This window comes from Hevea brasiliensis, chromosome 14 (genome assembly GCF_030052815.1).
Source record: "Hevea brasiliensis isolate MT/VB/25A 57/8 chromosome 14, ASM3005281v1, whole genome shotgun sequence".
Taxonomy (NCBI): domain Eukaryota; kingdom Viridiplantae; phylum Streptophyta; class Magnoliopsida; order Malpighiales; family Euphorbiaceae; genus Hevea; species Hevea brasiliensis.
This window is the reverse complement of record NC_079506.1, coordinates 6,556,077-6,580,397: the sequence shown is the minus strand read 5'-3', so window position 1 is coordinate 6,580,397 and position 24,321 is coordinate 6,556,077. Positions and strand designations below refer to the sequence as shown.

At 36.6% G+C, this 24,321-nt stretch overlaps 2 protein-coding genes and 2 long non-coding RNA genes across 4 annotated transcripts in view; 2 read left to right on the top strand and 2 right to left on the bottom strand.

The window, feature by feature from the left end:
* The first annotated feature begins 2,169 nt into the window (after positions 1-2,169).
* On the top strand, positions 2,170-5,414 carry LOC110660015 (receptor-like protein EIX2). The gene has a single exon (XM_058134172.1). It carries the CDS (start codon positions 2,170-2,172, stop codon positions 5,299-5,301), a length of 3,132 nt encoding a protein of 1,043 aa, XP_057990155.1. The 3' UTR covers positions 5,302-5,414.
* Positions 5,415-7,979: 2,565 nt separating this feature from the next.
* On the top strand, positions 7,980-11,144 carry LOC110657430 (receptor-like protein EIX2). Its single transcript, XM_058134171.1, has one exon. The coding sequence runs from the start codon at positions 7,980-7,982 to the stop codon at positions 11,142-11,144; it is 3,165 nt and encodes a 1,054-aa protein (XP_057990154.1).
* A 2,256-nt stretch (positions 11,145-13,400) lies between these two features.
* Positions 13,401-14,413, bottom strand: LOC131172470 (uncharacterized). Its single transcript, XR_009142942.1, has 2 exons — positions 14,069-14,413; positions 13,401-13,618 (listed from the first exon to the last, which is right to left on the bottom strand). It is a non-coding gene; the product is annotated as an uncharacterized LOC131172470 (long non-coding RNA).
* A 5,678-nt stretch (positions 14,414-20,091) lies between these two features.
* The window catches only part of LOC131172469 (uncharacterized), a 47,212-nt gene continuing 42,982 nt past the window's right edge, over positions 20,092-24,321 (bottom strand). Inside the window, exons 2-4 of the long non-coding RNA XR_009142941.1 lie at positions 21,319-21,476; positions 20,813-20,870; positions 20,092-20,367 (exon numbers count right to left, since the gene is read on the bottom strand). This is a non-coding gene — a long non-coding RNA (uncharacterized LOC131172469). The remainder of the gene's footprint in view (positions 20,368-20,812; positions 20,871-21,318; positions 21,477-24,321) is intronic.

The window sequence follows — 24,321 nt, the reverse complement described above, 5'->3', positions numbered from 1 at the left end:
GAATTTTACCTCTGTATTAGTTCCCACTTAAATCCAGATGTTTCAAGGACTTAATTTTTGCCAGTTAAGGTCTAATCTCCCCTCCTAATGGCTGAAGACCTGATGAATTTGGGAGATCAACTGCGAGAACAGCACCAGTTGTATTGTCACAAGCTATTCCTGACCATTTACAGCAATTGGCTCCATGCCATGAGGAGAGCCGGTTCCAAGAATCATTAAGACCCCTTTTGAGGTCAAGATGAGCCTCTCTATAAGCTGCATTGCAGTGCGCCAATTGAGCAACTCCACCAGAAAATAGTTTTGCAGATAACAGACAGATAATCCAAAGAAATGAAAAGGTCTTCATAGATCAAACACTCAATGAAAACTTAATAATTTTCAAGAAAGTTTTTTTTTATGAAAAGTGCATAAGATAAGTTTCAGTCTCATGATATTTAAATGGAAAATAGGAACCAATTTTAGCAATTTTTAATTCTATATAGCTGATAAAAACAGTTCTATGGTTTCTGAACATTGGAAATTTGGATTAAATTAAGATGGAGGCTATAGCGTGTTCTTCACTTCCAACTTTAATGACTGGAATTTTAATACTAACTCTGTATAACCTGCTTTTCTTCCGTTTCCCATTGATAAAAGTGAAGTATTTCAGGTTTGAACCCTACCAATTCAATGAGAGATGAACCGCAGTTGACCCTCTCTAATTTTGAGCCAATTTGGGCCCATAAAAGTGTTAATCAATTTCGATCTCAAATTTATACGAATTATTTTTTGTTCAGTTTCAAATCCAAACGATTCTTTGGTCAGCCCTATAATTAAACTAGATAAGGGCTAATTTAGAATCGGAATTAGTCAAAATTAAATTGACCAAAACTGTCTTTGAATCAGATTAAAACCATTCTGCTTAGTTTCAAGTCAAAACCAAATTAAAATAATAATAATAATAAAATTAAAAAAGTTTTCAATTTTATCGAACCAAAAGTAAATTGAAATCAAGATTAGACCAAAAACCACGGAGGCCAAGCAATTTTGATTTTGATAAATTTCGGTCATGATAAAAGAAAACGTTCTAATTCGATTTTTTAATTTAAATTTTTAATTTGATTTCAATTATTAATTTGAATAATTTTGATTTTTAGATCGTTCAACTCAATAAAAAAAAAAAATGGAACTAGCTGAAGTGGCTGAAGTTCCAAGCCCATAGTTCTATCATGTTTTAATTAAACCCAGACATATTTGCTTTAAGCCTGATCAACCCAAGCCCAGAAGACCTATTCAATCGATTCGATTCTACGCATAAATGCAGTTTGATTCAATCCTCAACATGTATCTTCCAAGTTTCAATCTTTCAAGGATAACATTATACATTATAGTTTTGAATTCACCTATAGTTTTTTAGCTTCTTAGATTTTATCTATTATATTTTTGAGATTTAAATCTAGCCAGGCTTATTTCTTAGTTCTAGTCTAATTTAGCTCATTTCAATCGCCTAATGCATATTACTTACCTGATAGACTCAAATTTGAAGCCTTAATCCCTTACGAAAAAAAAGCTCTCAACAGATATTTTGTATATTTCTTTTAATCGTAGAAAATTTTTTTTAAAATGAAGTAAAGAAGAAAGGGGAAAAAATATTGAGCCTCATTTTTTCAACTTTTTACATTATGAATGGTTAATTTAACTTGGCCTGCTCTGAAAGTTGCTCCAATTGAAAGAGCAATGATGTAAGCCATTAGAAGTTGCTCATTGTCTTATCAAGAAATTGTTATGTAAAAAATACTAATTAGTGTCGTGGCTCTTTTCCTTCTATCTGTTTGTCATAACTTTCACAAAGACAAGCTAATTACCTGACATTTTGGCCACTTATATTTATAATGATCAAGAATGTGCCAAACATGTCATTTTCATTTGACTAATATGATTCAATATTAGCAATCTGTATCTAACAAGTGTCATGAAAGATCCATCTTTAATATTTTGTGAAAAAAAATAACGATATTTCAAAGCACACGACACATGGATTGAGTTCTATATTAAGGTTCTACGGAAAGTATTCTGCAGGATTTCAAAATCTCAACAACTGAATTCATGGAAATTTTTACATTTCTGAAAGCATTATTATCTTTTGTATGTTTGATAATAGGAGAATTTGCTTGCAATGTCAACGCCCAGATGGTGGATTGTTTAGAGTCTGACAGAGAAGCTCTTGTTGACTTCAGAAAGGGTCTTATTGATCCTGGAAACCGGCTCTCAACATGGCAAGGAACCAACTGCTGCCAATGGCAGGGAATACTTTGTGATGGCAGAACAGGAGCTGTTATTACAGTGGATCTCCACAACCGACATCCACCAAATGTTGGTAAAATGGATCTCCAAAACCCACTTCCTTCTGATTCTTCTGCCAGTGACAGGTATGGATTCTGGAACCTGAGTGGGGAGCTTAGGCCTTCATTAACAGCACTCATGTCTTTGAGACATCTAGACTTGAGTTTCAACACCTTTAGTGGCACCCCCATTCCCAGTTTCTTTGACTCTTGGCAGAACTTGCAATATCTAAACCTATCAAATGCTGGGTTTAGTGGTGTAATTCCTCCAAATTTGGGGAACCTCACAAGATTGCAGTATCTTGATGTCACTGATTATGACTTACATGTTTTAAGTGCTGAAAATCTTGATTGGGTGACTGGTCTTGTCTCCCTGAAATATTTGGCAATGAGTGGAGTTAACTTATCAGTTATAGAATCAAACTGGGTTGGGCAATTGAACAAGCTTCCCCATTTAACCGAGTTGCACTTATATTCTTGTCTCTTATCTGGATCCATTTCATCTCCTATCTCTGTTAATTTTACTTCACTTGCAGTCGTAGACCTTAGTTTTAACATATTCAACTCAAGGTTCCCTGCCTGGCTTGCGAACATCAGTAGCCTGGTTTCCATTGATGTGAGCTTTAGCGGCTTGAATGTTGGGAGATTTCCACATGTTTTTAGTGAATTACCCAATTTGCGGTTCCTGAAACTTGTGAATACTTTCAACAAAGCACGTTGTTCTAAAATATTTACTGGAAGCTGGAAGAAGATAGAAGTTCTTGATTTGTCGTTCAATCGTTTATATGGAAAACTCCCTGCCTCCCTTGGAAACATGACATCTCTTACTTATCTCAGTCTTTATTGGAATGACATCCAGGGAAGGATTCCAAGTTCAATTGGCAAACTTTGCAACCTGAAATATCTTTCCTTGAGGTTTAATAACCTTACAGGAAAGATACCTGAATTCCTTGGAGGAACAGTAAACTGCACTTCTGAAACTCCTTTCCCCAGCTTGGAGGTCTTAGTGCTGAGTTCAAACCAGTTGGTTGGTCAATTGCCAAATTGGCTTGGTAGCCTTAAAAATCTGGCTGTTCTTGATTTGGAGTACAACTCACTTCAAGGTCCAATCCCTCCTTTAGGCAATTTGAAAAAACTAGTTGTACTCAAGCTTGCTGAAAATGAACTAAATGGTACCCTCCCTGATAGTTTACAATACCTTTCTGAGCTGTATGAACTGGATGTCTCAAACAATCACTTGACAGGAATAATTTCTGAAGCACATTTTTCAAAGCTAAGCAAATTGAAAACCTTGGATTTGTCTGGAAACTCTTTCATTTTGAATGTCACTTCCTTTTGGGTTCCTCCATTTCAGCTGGAGTCTCTTTACATTAGTTCTTGCTTTCTAAACTCTTCATTTCCTGTGTGGCTTAAATCTCAAAGCCACATCATTTATCTACATTTCTCAAATGTCAGTGTTTCAGGAATTGTGCCCGATTGGTTTTGGGATATGTCTTCCAATTTGATGGACTTGAATGCATCTTTCAACCAATTACAAGGTAAATTACCGAATCCATTAAAATTATCTGTCGATACATCACCAAATGTATTAAATTTAGCACTCGGTGCTACTGTGGATTTGAGTTCGAACCTCTTCGAAGGGCACATTCCTCTTCCTAGTGTCCCCATATTGGTTCTAGATCTTTCAAACAATCAACTTTCCGGTCCTATCCCAAATAGATTAGGTGAAGTGTTAGCAACAACAAGGTTCTTTTCTCTTTCCGGGAATCAACTGACCGGTGTGATTCCAATCTCTCTAGGAGATATGATGTCAGCTCAAGTAATTGATCTTTCAAGAAACAATTTAACAGGAAGCATTCCATCCAATTTAGGAAATTGTTCTTCTCTAAAGGTTCTAGATCTTCAACACAACAACTTGTCCTGCGAGATTCCAGGATCTTTGAGTCAGCTAAATATGCTTCAAACACTTCACCTCAGCAACAACAAATTCTCAGGTGAAATACCATCATTTCTCCATAATTGGTCGAGTTTGGAAACTCTGGACCTTGGATACAACAGGTTGACAGGAAATATCCCACCTTGGACCAGCAATGTTTTCCCGAATCTTAGAATACTTAGCTTGAGGTCAAATACCTTATCTGGTGAAATTCCCCCAGAGCTTTCAAATTTAAGTTCGCTGCAAATTCTGGACCTGGCAGAAAATGAGTTGAATGGCACTATTCCAGCAAGCTTTATCAATCTTAAAGCAATGGCACAAGTTCAGCGGGTAAATCATTACCTATTTTATGGAATGAGCGCTAGGCATTACTATAAAGAAAGCTTCAATGCGAAGTTAAAAAACCAGTTTCAAACATTTACCAAGACCCTGTCCATTCTGACCAGCCTGGACCTTTCTGGAAACAATTTAGATGGAAAGATTCCTGAAGAACTGATGAAACTCGCAGGTCTAGTGGTTTTGAACTTGTCAGGAAACCATTTCACTGGTCAAATTCCTGAAAGCATCTCAGAATTGAAACAGTTGCTGTCTCTTGATCTCTCAAGCAATAAGCTCTCAGGCCCAATTCCTCCCAGCATGTCTTCATTGTCCTTTTTGGGGTACTTGAACTTGTCAAACAATAATTTATCTGGCGAAATCCCTTACAAAGGACAGATAACAACTTTTGATGCACCATCTTTTGCTGGAAATCCTACTTTATGTGGAGCTCCACTTGATGTCAACTGTACAGTCACCAACTCGGATAACGAAAGGAAGAGACCTAATGAGGATGACGATAACAATGGCTTCATCGACAAGTGGTTTTACTCGAGCATTGGATTTGGATTTGCAGCAGGTATTTTAGTACCTTTTCTTGTTTTGGCAAGCAGAAGATCTTGGAGCCTTGCCTACTTCTTGCTTGTGGACAAAACCGTTGAAAAGATATTATATTTGGCAAGAAAAGCTGCTATGCATTGCAGGAACCATTGCCGTTTCAGGGTTTAGTTTCTTTAAATTACAATTCTGCTGCATGTAAAAAACCAGTAAATTGAACCATCCAACAAATAGAAATCCTTCACTTCATTTATGCAATTAAATAGAGTTATTCAATAGTTTCACTCATGTTAATTTGGAAATTTGCAGAATGAATTAATTTCAGAATATTGTTATTGCTTTCTCCAGGGCTATTGCTTTCTCCAAACCAAGAACACAAATATTGTTATTAGGAATCCAAGAAAACAGAACAAGTCCATTGAGAAATCATCAAAATGCATTCGTTTGGAACTTTCCTTCTCAAAGGCAAAATTATTTCCTGCTTTTAGATTTTGGATTATATCTTGGAGATTTGGGCCCAAGCCCAAGACCTGCATGGCAAAATATGAAAACAAATATTTCTATATTTATTTTTATAATTTTTATTATGAATGTATAAAAATTGCACTATTCTTTCACAATGGAAATCATCAAACTTAAAAGAAAATAAAAAAAATATCATTTAATGCAATTTTTGAAAATAAATTTGATTTTTAATATTTTTATATTATCATTAATGATTTTCAAATTACATTGTTATTTGTAAAATTGTTATATTAAAATAAAGTAATTTAATAAAATTTTATAATTTATTTAATATAATTTTTTAAATTGATATTTTTACTCTGTTTGTCCTCTTTTACTTTGATCATAGAAATATTCAATGATTATCAATATTTAAAGGCAGTTATTAGAAAAATCTGGGGCTAATAAATATTAAACTTTGGTAATTGATCTGCCCTTTTATCAATAAATAATTTTGATATCGAAAAATTAATATGATTTTTTTATATTTTTATATTATCATTAACGATTTTAAGATGAATTTTGCTAACTTTTTAATACATCATTGTGCTTAAACAGAAAAATTTAGCACCTCAATAAATATAAAAATTAAATATATTAATACTTTAATTTAATGATAATGAAATATTATCTTAATTTAATGATAATAAAATATTATATTCCATGATTATAATAATAAAATTAAATATCTGAAATCAAAGGACCAGTATATATATTATTTCATAAGTATTAAATTTTTTTTAACGCTTCTATGTATAATATAGTTTAAGGAGTACAATTGGGCCAACACTTTTATATATAGTATAGTATAAATTTTATTTTTTGTTAATTTTTTTTTAAAAATCATTAAATTTTTTTTTAAAATAAAAATAACTGATTTTACTTAATTCTTTTCTACAATTTTTTTTTGTAAAGAAAAAGTTAAGTAAAAATAAGATTAAATAAAAATTTTAATTTTTTTAAAAAAATAAAAAATTTTAAATAATAAAAATCGTAAACAGTAAATAATATAAATTTGTCTTCAAAAGCAAAAGCAGCGATGGTGTCAGGGCCACCAAGGCGCAGCAATAGAAAAGGAGCCCAGAAAGCCAGGATGTTACTGTTCTCAGAAGGGGATTCATGTGCAGTACTGTTCTTGCAGTTGAAGATGACCTCCCACTGCAAAGTTTGCTGTTGCATCTGCAAGTAAGTAAGCTGACCACACCAACAACATCACAAGCTTATTTGAAGTCCACTTCCTGGAGGGAGCTAAACCTATGAGAAGAATCTGCAATGGAAGGCTGAAAAGAACAGCAACCCTGATATTCCAATGTTGAAAAATGTCACCTTTCTTCTATCACATAAAGAAGAAAGAACAGTCTGCAAGTTGTCAGCTCCAAGAGCCATAAACTGTGAATAAACCGCAAATAAGTAATTACGATTTGAGGAATTATCAGGTACACCCGGTACACATACACCTTTTCTCACAAATCATGTGGGATCACTCTTTATGTAATAGAAAATCCTGTATCATTAGCTGTTTTTCTGAATAAAATCATTTTAGATGTTATTGGGAAAAACAGTTTAAAAAAAACTGTTTTGTTATTTTATGTTCTTATAACTAAAACTGATTAAATTTAATTTTTAATTATTTTTTAATACTCTCTAATAAGTATATTTAAAAAAGTAATTTTCTCAACAACAATTTTAATAACAATGCTAAACAGGCCCTAAGTTATGAATTGTGAATGGTGAAATATCACTCGAAATATAAATTATGGAGTGAAAATAACAAGTAGAAATAAGACAAACCTGAGTAAAATGTTGCTATCTTTGAAAAATCAAGACGAAGGCCATGGCTGCAACGTTGAAATAACAAATGTTCACTCGCCGCCGACCACCGCGCCTGGGCCGCCGTGCTCAAGCTAGTTGGGTTGAGAGGCAGCAGGGGACAGAAGGAAAAGAATAGGCTTTGGAAACGTAACCCAAAATTATGTCGTTTTGGGCTTTGGCCCTTAAGTAGTATCGCTTTAAAACTACGTCGTTTTACTCTTCAATCTTCCAATCTCCAACTTTATAGTAAATGCCATCTTCATACTTCAATGTCATACAAGGGAAAAAAAAAAAGAAAAAAAGAAAATCAAAAGGAAAATGCTCATTTCTATATGCCGTTTGGAATCTAAGAGACAGAACAAGTCAAACGAAATGTGAAAGAAAGTCATCTAGGAATTTAAACTATTATTAGAAATCACACCTGTCGATTATGCCAATGCAAGCTCATCCTTCTTCTCATGAAAATTGTCACTATATATTATGATACAGGTTGTTCATCACTTAAAGAAGTTGAAAGCTTGAGACTTAAATTGATGGAAAAATTATCACTTCTTCTGATGCTGTTACTTATCATCATCAGTTTTAATAGAGTGGGGCTCAATGCCCAGTTGGTGGATTGCTTAGAATCTGATAGAGAAGCTCTTATTGACTTCAAAAATGGACTTGTGGATCGAGGGAATCTGCTCTCATCTTGGCAAGGAAGTAACTGCTGTCAATGGTGGGGAATAGGTTGCAATAATAAAACTGGAGCTGTGATTATTGTTGATCTCCACAACCCAGACATTGATAGAGAAAGCCATGGATTAAGTGGGAAGATTAGACCTTCGGTGACAAAACTCAAGTACTTGGAATATTTAGACTTGAGTTTTAACACATTCAATGCGAATGAAATTCCTGCATTCTTTGAGTCCTTTGAGAAATTGCAATATCTGAACTTGGCATATGCAGGGTTTATTGGCACAGTTCCTCCAAATCTGGGAAATATCTCTGCGTTGCGGTATCTAAATGTCTCTTCTTATGCCTGGAGGTTAACTTCTGACAACCTTGAATGGATGAAGGGACTTATCTCTCTGAAGTATTTAGCCATGAATGGAGTCTACTTGTCGCAATCAGACTGGGTTGGAGCACTGAAAATGCTTCCAAATTTAACAATTGTGCACTTATCTTCTTGCAGCTTAAATGCTTCCACTTCACTTCCTAGCTTTGGTAATTTTAGTTCACTTGCTTATATAGACCTTAGTTTTAATAACCTCTACATGTTTCCCTTTTGGCTTGTGAATATCAGTAGCCTGATATCTGTTGATCTCAGCTTTAACAAGTTGCAAGGAAGCATTCCTCTTGGATTTAGTCAGTTGCCAAATTTGCAATTCTTGCAAATCCCTGGGAATTATCTCACAGGTAGTTGCCATCAACTATTCCATGGAAGCTGGAAAAAACTGCAAGTTATTCAGTTAGGTGATAATTTTATACATGGCAAGCTACCTGCCTCCATTGTTAACCTGACATCTCTCACTTATCTTGCTTTGCCCAACAACAATATTAAGGGGGAGATTCCAAGTTCAATTGGCAAACTTTGCAATCTGAAACTCTTTGATTTTTCCTTCAATAGTTTGACAAGTTTACCTGAAATTCTTGGAGGAACAGAAAATTGCCTTTCTAGAAATCCTTTTCCTATTTTGCAGTCCATTCAATTGAGCTACAATCATCTGGAGGGAAAATTGCCAAACTGGTTGGGTCAACTTCAAAATCTAGTTGAATTATTTTTAGATCACAACTTCTTCTATGGTTCTGTCCCTTCTTTCCGGGCATTGAGACATCTAACTACTATCCAGCTTGATAATAATGAACTAAATGGAACTCTTCCATGTAGTTTGGGTCAGCTTTCCAAGCTATCTTACCTAGATGTCTCTTCCAATCATTTGATTGGGTCTCTACCAGAGAGTTTGGGACAACTTTCTGAACTTTTTTTCCTAGATGTCTCTTTCAATTGTCTTTCTGGCGTTGTCACTGAATCCCATTTTTCAAAGCTAAACAATTTGGAGGTCTTGAGATTGTCATCCAACTCTCTGATTTTTAATCTCAGTTCAAATTGGACTCCTCCATTTCAAATCTATCGCCTTCAAATTAGCTCATGCTACTTGGGTTCATTTCCAATCTGGCTTAAATCTCAAAGAAACATTACTCATCTTGATTTCTCAAATGCTAGTATTTCATATTCCATTCCAAGTTGGTTTTGGGACATTTCTGGTAGTCTCTTATTCTTAAATTTTTCTTCCAATAAGTTGCAGGGTGAGCTACCAAATCCCTTGAAATTGCCTTCCCTTTTAAGTATCGATTTGAGCTTCAACCTCCTTGAAGGAACTCTTCCTCTTCCAGTTGGGGAACTTGTAGCACTGGATCTTTCTCATAACCGATTTTCAAGTCCCATTCCAGAAACCATAGGTGAACACTTGCAATCCCTGAACTTCCTTTCTCTTGCAGGCAACCAGCTGATTGGTGCAATCCCAGCTTCTATAGGAAGACTTCAGAAATTGATAGTCATTGATCTTTCAAACAACAATTTGTTAGGCAGCATTCCATCAAACTTAGGGAATTGTAATGCTGTAGAAGTTCTAGACCTTCAAAATAATTTTTTATCGGGGATGATTCCAAATTCTCTGGGTCAGCTAAAATTTCTTTGTTCACTACACTTGAGCAACAACATGCTTTCTGGAAAACTTCCACCTTCTTTCCAGAACTTGTCAAGCCTAGAAATTTTGGACCTTGGAGGCAACAAATTGGAGGGTTACATCCCATCATGGATTGGAGATGGTTTTAAACATCTTAGAATTCTTAGATTGAGGTCAAATGCATTTCTTGGAGAGCTTCCATCCATACTTTCAAATTTGAGTTCTTTACAAGTACTTGACCTTGCAGAAAATGAGTTGAATGGTACTATTCCATCTAATCTGGGTAATCTTAAAGCTATGACTAAATCACAACGAATTAATCATCCTTTAAAGTATTTGGGAAGCCTGTTTGGAAACTATTATGAGGAAAGTTTAGTTGTGAATATGAAAGGACAATCCTTAATATACACCAAGACTCTTTCCCTTCTGACTTGCATTGACATTTCTGGGAACTACTTGCCCGGAGAACTTCCTCATGAATTAACCGAGTTGGAAGGATCGGTAGTTTTGAACCTGTCAAGAAATCACATCAGTGGCCAGATTCCCCGGAGCATTTCAGAATTGAATCAACTTTCATCCCTTGATCTCTCGAACAATATGCTTTCAGGTCTAATTCCTCTAAACATGTCTTTGTTATCATCCTTGGGGTACCTGAACCTGTCAAACAACAATTTCTCCGGTAGAATTCCTTTTGTGCTGCAACTAGCAACTTTTGAGGCTTCCTCTTTTGCTGGCAATCCTTATCTTTGTGGGGTTCCCCTAATTGTTGAGTGTTCAGGTGACAATTCAACTAATGCAGGACCTGGAACTAATGAGAATAATGCTGGTAACAAGAATGATAATTTTTATGAGCACTGGTTTTACTTGGTAATTGGGTTGGGATTTGCAGCTGGTATATTGGTTCCTTATCTGATTTTGGCAACCCGAAGACAATGGAGTGATGCGTACTTCAGTCTTGTGGATGAGATTGCTGACAGAATTTCCTACTGGGGATACAGAGCCATGATGCATCTGAAGAATAATCATTAAATTACCACTAGTAATTTCTTTCTGTTTCATGAGCTACTTTTTATGTTTTTGAAGAATTTAAAACTTCTACTTAGTTTTTGAAGAGAAATAGAAAATAATGATAATCGGTTATGTTTTATATGCCATGTTAATTCAAATGAGTGGAACAAGAAGATTGTAGTTTCATAAAAGGGTCAGTCATGCAATTTCTCGACTGAACTATCAATAAGCTTAGTTCATTGTACTTGAGTTGTTTTCAAGGCGTGCAGTTTCATTCAACAGAGCTCTCATCTCCTTTATTGATTGCTGTTGACGGCTGTGTTGGTGCGGCTGTTGAGGTTCATCTGCTAACTGGGACTTAGCGTCAGTAGGAGGGGCAGCTTCGATCTTTCCATTTGATAAATTTCAACAACTGTTTCTGAACTTATAGTTGTAATATTATAATCCTTTAATTTTAAAATATAACATAAAATTTCCTAAACTTTCAAATTTTACACAAATCTCTCTAACTTTCAATTACCAATTTTTCAGCTAAAAATTGATGTGAATAGCTCTCGCATGGCACTTAGTCAATATTTCTCTCTCCTCTTTTAGGCAAAGTGTAAAATTATTCTCTTTAAGCATGAAAAATTATTCTGTCTACAGAGAGAAAAATGATTCAATTTACATATGGCTTGAGAGAGAAAAGAGAAATACTGACTAAGCTCAATCAAATCGCCCAAATCGTCTAATCGAAAAAATCAAAATCGCCTGTCGTCGAATCAAAAATTGATAATTGGAGGTTAAATGGATTTTACTGTGCAAAATTTGAAAGTTGATAGGATTTTATATTACATTTTTAAGTTGAGAGACTGTAATGTCACAAATGGATAAGTTCAGAGACAATTGTAAAAATTTATCCCTTTCCATTTCCTAGTCCCCACACTATCTCCCACTCTAGTCTGTTGAGGTTCTAGCGTGTTGGTTGGGGGATTCTGTGATGGGTTGAGTTTTGGGCCTCAAAGCCCTATCTGTGTTCTAGATCAGTTGTATTGTTAGCCCTCTCGGCCCTATGAATGCAAATGCTTGCAGTTTTTTTTTTTTATATATAAAAAAAGATCTCATTCAGTGGAGGACATATATCTATATCAAATCTTAGAGAGATTCTCAAATCTTGCCACCCATTTTGCATTATATTTTTCAACATCTAGATTTTTTTATATAGAAATTAAGAGGGTGAAAATTTAAATATAGCATTAAGTGAGTTACCAAATCAGACTATACCATATCTAGAAACGATTGTATTCCAATAATAATTGAGGATTTTGTGAAGATTTCTCAATCTTTCTTTAGTTCATGTGATGAGTCATTTGTTGATGCAACAAATAAGCTTTCAATTCAAGACACATTTCGTGTTTATTTAAATTATTTTTTAATACTTTTTAATTAATATATTTTTTTTAGTAATAGTTTCAATAATAATATTAAACAAATCATTTGTTAAAAGAATAACAACATTCTCAAGGAATGATGAATTTGATTATTCTTAATGTTTTGTTATGGAAAATGCTTTGTGTTGTATTGAGTTACTGCAACTATAGTGCTTATGACTCTCATTTCTCAGGACCTTTTTCTATTATATAAGTATAAATACAGAAATAAATTTAACAAATATAAAATGTGTTCAACTTGTAATACAAATTATGTCATAGTATAGTTACAAAAACAGGATATATAAATACAAAAGTACTTCATAATAAAATTTTGTAATTGTAAAATAGTATGCCAAATGCGACTTTAATATATATATGCGTCTATATGTGCGACCGAACCGATCTCAAGCTAGGCCATTTTTGCCATCTCCCTTCCCTGGAGCTCATCCCTATTGCTAATGATCAAATAGCAAGCATACACCAACAGAGAGAATGAATGGGGAAGGGAAGGTGGTGAGTGTTACCGGAGCATCTGGGTACATAGCCTCATGGCTACTGAAGTTCTTGCTTCAACGTGGCTACACTGTCAAAGCTTCAGTTCGTGACCCAATGTCACGACCCAACCTATGGGCCGGACCGGCACTAGGACCTGGGCCAGCCTAAAGCCCCCGAGGCCCGTAGTAAGCCTAACTGTTCATTAACCCAACTCTAAGGCCCATTTGGGCCCAATTTCAAGAAAACAAACGGACAGAGTCCGGCCATAAAATGGACTTTCCAACGGGGAGTTTTTGACTCACCCGACCTGTAAACACAATATATAGTCATTTGGGGAGCTCAGCTCACCCTCCACATACTCATCAACATAAAAATAAATGGGAGCTCAGCTCCCTCATCCAATCCATCAAACATGCATAGCATATTAAGTTTACAGGTCCCAAAATAATAATTTAGTTTACAGACCCAAATCAAATAAACATTTCTAACACATGCGGAAATTCTAAGATTTAACAAGTTTATACAAACAGTAATAATTGACCTGCGAGGGAGAAAGCAGGTTAACCTCAAAAAATATCCTCCTGTGGCCTGTAAAAATTTTTGAACAGGAGTGAGCGTTCGACTCAGAGAGTAAAATATCAATCATAACATATGGGAGCTGATCCCCTATACAGCTCTCTTAAATCCAACCTGGTGCCAGCGAATTACTCAAGCTCGGACTTCCACTTAATAACCAAATCGAGGGTCCCAGCGAATTACTCAAGCCGTGACTACCCCTCGAAGGATCGGGTCCCAGCGAATTACTCAAGCCGTGACTACCCCGTCCTATCCATAGTCCACACCACATCACACGCACGCCAACGCACGCACACTGCTCCAAATTACCACAGCAACATCCATGGCACATCAACAGTTATGAATGCAACATAAATCGTGCCTAGAGTTTAACTACATAAATATATGCATATAAGTGATGCATGGGCATGCTTGAACATATAATAATATCGAAATTACAATTAAAATTAATATTCTACTCACAGACTTGACGGTGGTCACTGAGGCGGCTGGGCAGAGGAAGAAGGCTGTCCCGGCTCACCTGACAATTTTTATTACAATCATTTAATAAATTTGACTCAATACAAACAAAGAAAAAGACCAATACGTCCTAAGTCGTGCCGAAAATCCGACAGAGTCTCCCCTATACCTAGGACCTACCCAACCTGCAAAAGGGCTCAAAACACACTTCTATATCCACAATCCATATATCCACAACTCAATCACATCACACAGCCCCTCCTGGGCCCATCAAATCAATCATTCATCACAATATGTAAAATTTCAATTTAGTCCTTATAATTGATCATTTTTGCAAAAACTGCTCAAATAAGCTCTAAAAATTATAAAACTCTGCCCCGGTGTCCTTAGAAATATTACTAAGCTATTGCAAAAAGAATCGTAATTTTCTAAGCTACCACGAATATTTTATGGATTTTCAATCCTATTTAAGCACTAGAAAATTACGAAAAAGAAAGGTTCGTTTACCTTTGCCGATTCCGACTTCGAACGCTCTGGATGCCTGACAATGGACGGGTAGCCAAAACCTCTATCCACCGGAGACTTTTCCTAGTGGTCTGTTCGCCGGAAATTCACGCATCCGACAACCGTCGAATTTCCGCGAATTGAGGATACCTACACGAAGCCCAATAATAATATATAAAAATCGTGGGTGTTACATTCTTCCCCTTACAGAAAATTCGTCCTCGAATTTTACACAAGGCAGAATAAAGCACATGATTATACATTGAACAGATAAGGGTACTTGCTACGCATGTCCCGTTCTAACTCCCAGGTGCACTCTTCCACTGACTGACTCCTCCACAAAACCTTAACCATAGGGATCTGTTTTGATCTCAGCTATCTCACTTGGTAGTCCACTATGGCTACAGTTGCTCCTCAAATGTCAAGTTCTCTTTAGCTCTATCACATCCAATGCAGTACATGAGAAGGATCGGAATGTATTTCTGAGCATAGAGATGTGAAACACGGATGAGCGTGAGAGAGGTTGGGTGGTAGCTCCAACCGGTAGGCAAGCTGCTCCAACTCTATCGGTAACCTCAAAGGTCCAATATACCGAGGTGCCAACTTGCCCTTCTTTCCAAATCTCATGACTCCTTCATTGGAGAAACCTTCAGAATACATAGTCGCCATCGCAAACTCCACATCCCTCCGTCTGGGTCTGCATAACTTTTCTCGCCATCAAAGTCAAGCTGCTCGATTAAAGGAACTATCTCTGAAGTGTACTGCACTAGGTTTACATCATGCACCTTTGCTTCCCCCATTTCTGTCCAACACAGAGGAGACCTACACTTTCTTCCATATAGTGCCTCATAGGGTGCCATTCCTATGCTGGAGTGATAACTGTTGTTGTAGGCAAACTCCACCAAAGCTAGCTGATCATCCCATTGACCTCCAAAATCCAAAACACTCATGCGAAGCATGTCTTCCAGTGTTTGGATTGTCCTTTCGGACTGTCCGTCTGTCTGAGGGTGGAAAGCCGTACTAAAGTTTAACTGTGTGCCAAGTGCCTCCTGCAACTTTCTCCAAAACCGAGAAGTGAATTAGGGCCCTCGTCGATATTATGGGCGGAACTCCATGCAATCTGACTATTTCTCGAATGTAGAGCCGGACATACTGTGCCACAGAGTATGTAGTCTTTACAGGTAAGAAGTGAGCTGATTTGGTCAAGCGGTCTACAATTACCCATATCGAATCATATCCTCGCGTGGTACGAGGCAACCCAGTCACAAAATCCATAGTGATCATTTCCCACTTCCATTCTGGGATAGGGAGCTCTTGCAACTTCCCTGACGGTCTCTAGTGTTCAAACTTCACCTTCTGACAAGTCAAGCACTTGGACACAAAGTCTGCTATGTCTCTCTTCATGCCATTCCACCAATAGCTATCTTTCACATCATGGTACATCTTGGTGGAACCTGGGTGGACACTGTACAGTGTGTAGTGTGCCTCTCGCATGATTTCATTCCTGAGGTTGTCCACATCGGGCACACATATCCTAGAACCTTGCACTAGGGCGCCATCATTGGCAAATCCGAACTCACCACCTTCACCTTGCTGTACTCTTTCTATAATCTTCATCAATTGTTGGTCTCTGTGCTGGGAAACTCTAACTCTGTCCCTCAAGTCTGGCCTCACTGAAAAGTGAGCCAACAATACCCCTCATCTGAAAGATCTAGGATTAAACCTTGATCCATCAACTCATGGACCTCCCGAATCAACGATCTCTTCTCTCATGAAATGTGCGCCAAACCGCTGTAAGATTTTCTCGCTAAAGCATCTGCTACTACATTGGCCTTCCTGTGGTGGTACCGATGGGGCAATCATAGTCTTCCGAAGCTCCATCCATCTCCTCTGTCTCAAGTTTAAATCCTCTGTTGGAAGATGTACTTCAAACTCTTATGATCGGTGTATATCTCGCACACTTCACCATACAGTAGTGTCTCCGCATTTTTAGTGCAAAGACTACAGCGGCCATTTCCAAATCATGGGTGGGATAGTTCTGCTCATGCCTCTTCAGCTTCCTCGAAGCATAAGTCACTACTTTTCCATTCCGCATCAAAACACACCCTAGGCCAACTCTAGAGGCATCACAAGACACCTGTATCCTTCACCGCTCATAGGTAGTGTTAACACAGGGTCAGTGGTTAGACACTCCGTATCCTCATCATTATAACTGACTCTATCGAGCTCTCTTCCTGTCCTTTGCATCTTATCCACTTCCCTTTTCCTATTTTTGGTATTGTTGGTATCATTTCAACCTGCTGTACTTATTCCTTAATTTTAGTCCTATCTCATCCTTACACCTTTTCCTTCAAAGATGTCTATCCCATCATCAACTTTAACTTTCTTTTTATTTCTTAGTCTTATCTTGAATACTAGTTTCATTACTTCAAGAATTCTAACCCTATGATTTACTCCTACCAAAGACATTCTTCACCTTATGTAACAATTATAATTACCCATAGAAAATTTTTTTTTCTTGTATCCCCTTTTTCCAACTTAACTATCGTAACATTATCATTCCCTATCACCTTAGTAGGAAATTGCTTATCCTGGATGAATATGAGCCCCATAAACTATAAGTTCCATCTGAACTAACACGGCTGTAGGAAATATGTGTCATGCCTTAATTCCAAACAAGATACTTCACGTGTTCATTCTCCTTAATATAATCATATATACTGCCCATAGCTTTCTAAACTTCAACCTCAAATTACCTATCAGCAACAATTTCATCTATTGAATCTCAACCATAAATAGTACTTCCTCCAGCTCATAGTTTAAAACAGTTGCAAGCCTTAGTAGCTAACTCAATTTAACTCTGTCATTACTGTCATTCTTTCATACTTAATACTAGGTATGCACTTACTGTCATTCTCATATCAGGAAATTATGTATGAATTTGTGCCTACTAAACTCTCAATAACTAGGTCTCCTTGACTCAGTTTTTGTTCCTTATATAACCTTCTAGAACCAAAAGCACAAGCTAAACTTGAAAAGAAAGAAAATATCCTCTTATATTCAACTACACCCGATTGTCATATTATAACGTTTCACCTAAGTTTCTTGGTCTTTATCTCCAAATTTCATCATCTCCTAGCACAATTATGCTCTACCTATAAGTTATCATCTGCATAAACCCTTTACCGTACCATTTTCCTTCTTGACATAATATTTTATAATTTATTAACTTTACTTATACTCGACCTATGATTCATATCTATCATCGTTTTTATTGTGCCCTTAACTTTTGTTGATTCCTGAAAGATTTCTCTCACTAATAAATTCTTCCAACACTAATTCCACCCTTATCTAGGGTCATTAATTTGATCCCTTAGACTGACTTTTATTCAACTTACTGCTTACTAACTTCTCTTTCTCTACCTATTTAGGTAGTCCGCAATACCATCGCACACCTTCTAACATTTACTCATTATTATTGTATTTCATACCTCCATCACTTTTCTCACTAATGTGATCCCATTTTGGGTTTTCCATCCTTGTCATTCTCCTTGCCAAGAATAACACTTAGCCTATCCTATATCTTAACTTTGTTCTTTTTATTATGCGCTCTTTAGGTTGTCCTTTCATTTATTTCCTTTGTCTTACCCAAAATAGAACTTGACTATTCTATCCCTGGTTCCATTCTTCTTCCTAACATAATAGCTGTACTTGCTAACTATATCTTTTAGAGTCTCTATCGCGTTATCATATGTCTGTGCTACTCAGATTTGGTCCTTTGACCACTCTAGCTAGTACTTCCACTAGCATTTAGATTATATTGCATCTGCAATCAATTGCCCAAACTTTCATTCTGCACTTTCTTTATCCATTGGCCTTCTGTGATTTATCTTCGCTAATTTATTACTCTTAACACTATTATAATTAGATTATACTATTGTTTTGAATAATTTGAAATTAGAAAGGAACTCAGCAAATTACAGTCATACTTTTATTGTATGATCTCTATTCTTATCCTTTAACTTACATAATACCCTTACTACCTCGAGAACTGATTCTGCAGTAATTTTATTTATTATTAATTTTATTATTATTATTATTATTATTTTCCATGTTTACTCAATTCCAAAACTTAAGATTTCGGGCACCCAAACCCGTCATCCAATTCAAAGGATTTACATCCATCGTGATCTGATTATATATGATTCCTATAATGGAACTTGTATCCTCTCCAGGATACCCGAGCCAACTACTCTCTACCACACTCTACAGTCCCATCTGGGACACTATTCCATAAGTCATCATTATCAGTAATAACCTTCGATCCATTCCGAAAGATAGGACTATATACTAACTAGCTGCAACAAAGGTACTACATCTACCACCTTGCCAGAACCATGTCAAGTTAATGACTCTTTTATCATATCATAGCTCTATAAATCATCAATTCATAGTTTCGACCTTCTCTAGGTAGTAGAGTTGTACTTTATTCCATACTGATACACACAAGGTATACTATTCTCACTCTATAAGTGTCACCTAGTCCGAAACCTCTGGTCTGATGGCAACTCTTGATGAAACTCTAGCTCATGCTGGGGTAACTGAGTCACTGACTCTAGTTATCACCCAACTGTGACCTTTCAATATTCTAACTCTAAACTCATAGCCAGGAGTTCCCAACTCCTCTGCAAATATAGAACTCTGTTCTGGCATAAGCATACCAAAACAAGCCATCTCAAACACCCTCATTATGGAGCACCACGGGGATGCACGCTACACAATAATCTCATGTCTGCATCAGAACTGCAGCTTACAGAGCAGACATCGAGAATATTGTATAGTTACTATGATACGTCCTGACAGACTAGGTCTCCTAATTTCTTATCTCTCCTGAATCTTCTATTATCACAAACTTATTCTGACTGGGTCATCTACTGATGACTGCCAGTAGTGGTATCCTCATCCTTATCTAGGGCAACTGTACTTTTAAGACTCACTTTTATGTACTCGTGTCTTACACGAAATGGGCACACCATTTAAACCCATACTGACAAAAATATAACATTTCTTGGAGTACGTATCCTCATGATAGATCTCACATGTCTACTAACTCTATTTCACATTTCTGTGTACTCCACGAAAATCAAGACACTAACTGAGGTAATCTTATATTTCCCGAGGTATAACGTAGAATCTAGAAACAAAGAATTACAGGAAAAGACGAAACAGAATCCTATACTCCGCATGTGACTCCTAGTAGACTCTTCCCAACACTTAGATAATTTTTCCCTATGAATCTGAAGCCTAAGCTCTGATACCACATTTGTCACGACCCAACCTATGGGCCGGACCGGCACTAGGACCTGGGCCAGCCTAAAGCCCCCGAGGCCCGTAGTAAGCCTAACTGTTCATTAACCCAACTCTAAGGCCCATTTGGGCCCAATTTCAAGAAAACAAACGGACAGAGTCCGGCCATAAAAATGGACTTTCCAACGGGGAGTTTTTGACTCACCCGACCTGTAAACACAATATATAGTCATTTGGGGAGCTCAGCTCACCCTCCACATACTCATCAACATAAAAATAAATGGGAGCTCAGCTCCCTCATCCAATCCATCAAACATGCATAGCATATTAAGTTTACAGGTCCCAAAATAATAATTTAGTTTACAGACCCAAATCAAATAAACATTTCTAACACATACGGAAATTCTAAGATTTAACAAGTTTATACAAACAGTAATAATTGACCTGCGAGGGAGAAAGCAGGTTAACCTCAAAAAATATCCTCCTGTGGCCTGTAAAAATTTTTGAACAGGAGTGAGCGTTTGACTCAGAGAGTAAAATATCAATCATAACATATGGGAGCTGATCCCCTATACAGCTCTCTTAAATCCAACCTGGTGCCAGCGAATTACTCAAGCTCGGACTTCCACTTAATAACCAAATCGAGGGTCCCAATAATTACTCAAGCCGTGACTACCCTCGAAGGATCGGGTCCCAAATTACTCAAGTCGTGACTACACCGTCCTATCCATAGTCCACACCACATCACACGCACGCCAACGCACGCACACCGCCTCCAAATTACCACAAAGAACATCCATGGCACATCAAGCTATGAATGCAACATAAATCGTGCCTAGAGTTTAACTACATAAATATATGCATATAAGTGATACATGGGCATGCTTGAACATATAATAATATCGAAATTACAATTAAAATTAATATTCTACTCACAGACTTGACGGTGGTCACTGAGGCGGCTGGGCAGAGGAAGAAGGCTGTCCCGGCTCACCTGACAATTTTTATTACAATCATTTAATAAATTTGACTCAATACAAACAAAGAAAAAGACCAATACGTCCTAAGTCGTGCCGAAAATCCGGCAGAGTCTCCCCTATACCTAGGACCTACCCAACCTGCAAAAGGGCTCAAAACACACTTCTATATCCACAATCCATATATCCACAACTCAATCACATCACACAGCCCCTCCTTGGCCCATCAAATCAATCATTCATCACAATATGTAAAATTTCAATTTAGTCCTTATAATTGATCATTTTTGCAAAAACTGCTCAAATAAGCTCTAAAAATTATAAAACTCTGCCCCGGTGTCCTTAGAAATATTACTAAGCTATTGCAAAAAGAATCGTAATTTTCTAAGCTACCACGAATATTTTATGGATTTTCAATCCTATTTAAGCACTAGAAAATTACGAAAAAGAAAGGTTCGGGTTTACCTTTGCCGATTCCGACTTCGGGAACGTGCTCGGGATGCCTGACAATGGTGGGGTAGCCAAAACCTCGATCCAATTCGGAGACTTTTCCGGTAGCTGGTCTGTCTGGCCGGAAATTCACAGATCCGGACAACTGTCGAATTTCCGCGAATTGAGGATACCTACACGAAGCCCAATAATAATATATAAAAAATCAGGGGTGTTACACCCAAGTTAGTAACTCTTATCTCTAAGCATAAACGATAACTAAAGCTTTAAACTTTGACTTTATTTTTGAGTTATTGATCTTGCTTTTAAGTTGCATTGCTTCTCTAAATTTTCAATCCTTTTTATGATCAAATTAAGTTCTTGGGACTCTGGGAAGTAGATAACTTAATCGTTGACTTCATTTTTTCTATGATTTTGGTAAAGCTGAAATTTTTTTAACCTCTGATCATTTGTGATCATTAAAGTTGTTGGATTTCTGGGAAATAGTAATTTGTTTTATTGGCTTTTGTTTCCCTCATTTGAACCTTGATTTATAAGTGAGATGTCTGAATTTGAGGTCATGAGCTAAATTGGTGCTTCTGTGGTTAATAGAAACCTGAAAATAGATAAGGGAAAGAGAAAATGAAAAACGTTGAAGTTTGGAGAAATTCTATTTGATCATAATTTCTCAAAAATTTTCAGCCCATGGGCATAATTTTTACAGGAATACAAAAATAACTTAAAGGAGTGTTTGAAGTTTTAATTAGTATGTCTCATTTGAAATTATTTCTAAGATGAATAATAACCAAACAACAGTAAGATTTTAGAATAAAATGAAAAATATGTAGTAAGCATTCATAGTTAAATCTAGGTGGCTTAGCCATTTTTTATTTATTTATTTTTTTTATGCCAGCCAATCAACTAGAATGAGGAGGTGAAATGGCTTCTGCTGCATCAGTGTGCATGTTTGGATCCTTTTTCTTATCTAAACTTTGGACATTTCTATTATTCTTATTTCTTAAAGAAAAAGTTTGGCTATTTAACTTACGATATCACCTAGTTAGCACATTTATGCAGTTAGGCTCAGCAGCTTGTATATTGTACTTTATTGGTTTGAGGAATTTAATCCCAATGAGTTTTTCTACTTATATATTCTTTCTCATACTATTGAAAGAATTCTGTTGATATATGGCACAGATGATGCAAAGAAAACTAAACATTTGCTTACACTTGATGGAGCTAAAGAAAGACTGCAATTATTCAAAGCAGATTTACTGGAGGAAGGATCTTTCGATCCTGTGGTTGAGGGATGTGAAGGTGTTTTTCATACAGCTTCTCCATTTTATCACACTGTAACTGATCCCCAGGTATATCCTCCACACCACCCCCAAACCCTTCCATTACACAGCAATAATTGAAATCTAACAAAATTTTCAAGTTGGCATACTTCTACACTAGTATCAGTCAATGAATTGATTCAAATATGATCACCTGCTTTTTTCTTAGTTGTCTTTTTTATTGGTTGGTTACTGGAAACTTCTGCATACTTCTTGAGCTATCTTCATGTTTGCACCAAACTTTGCACTGATGAAGGATCTAAAGTCCAAACACTGCTGACCATTGAGCTTTTGACTTGCAAGAGCCAGCATTTTGATTCAGTTGTGTATGTGTTCTTTTGCCTTATGTCATAAGAGAAACTCAAAAATCTCATTGATGTTATTCCTTTTTCCTCTTAAGGCGGAACTCATAGATCCTGCATTGAAGGGAACACTTAACGTTCTTAGATAATGTACCAAAGTTCCTTCTATCAAAAGAGTGGTTATAACATCATCCATGGCAGCAGTTGTGTTCAATGGGAAGCCTCTCGCTCCTGATGCAGTAGTTGATGAGACATGGTATTCAGATCCTGATTTTTGTGAGAAAACAAAGGTATGTAGAGTGCAAAATTTTAATTACCAAAGCATATTTCTGAAAGCTTTTTCACTTAGTGCTGCGTGATAGGATTTAGCTGGCAATTATAATGTAAAATTAGTTAACAATTCGTGTAATTTTTTCGCACGCATGAACTGCAGAGCCTCTGACCTATCTTGTTTTTAAAATATGTACCCCGTCTCTTTTGTTCTTTCACTTTTCTTTGGCTTGGTTGCATTGCATGTTTTATGTGTTAACAGCACATGATCACTTGGCTTGTGGCGTGTGGACCAGAAACCTTTGTCATTAAATGTTCACCAAATTGGTTTATTTCTTATCAGTCATGGTACAGGCTCTCAAAAACCTTAGCAGAAGAAGCTGCTTGGAAGTTTACAAAAGAGAATGGAATAGACATGGTTGCAATAAATCCAGGATTGGTGATTGGTCCTCTCTTACAGCCAACACTTAACAGCAGTGCAGCGTCAGTTCTGAAACTTATAAATGGTACTTTTTTTTATTTAGTAACAAGATATTAATATTCTCACATGAAATACTTTTCGTTATAACAAGCACACATATTTAAGGCACCCACATAAATCTCACAATCACACAGTATTAAAAAAAGAAGAAGAATAACACAGGATTTAACGTGATTCAACCGTAAGGTTTACGTCCACAGGCAATATAAGAGAAAAATGTTCCACTATAAGGAAAAGAGCAAGATACAATCAATCAGAACTCTCAAACACTAAACCCAGTGTGTTTCCCGAATATCTCACAACTCTACCACAAAGGGTAGAATATTACAATATTTATATTGGTTCATACCGCGAGGGCGTTGCCTCTGCACACCAAAGGAGATCAGTGGTGGGCTTCGGGCCCGGGCCTATCGGTCCGTGCCCTCCGCTACCACCACAAATCTCACTTTTTATCCCAATCGGGTCGCAACGCGAAACTTTCAGGTCATGTCACAATTTGAGTTCATAAAAAAATATATCCAAAATTCAAGCCACAAAAATAACAATTCTTCCTTAGCTTGAATTCCCTTTATCATCAACAAAATAACCATAAAAATACTCTGTCTTACCATATGCCCTCGCAAGGGCATTACTGAGCACTACAAACACC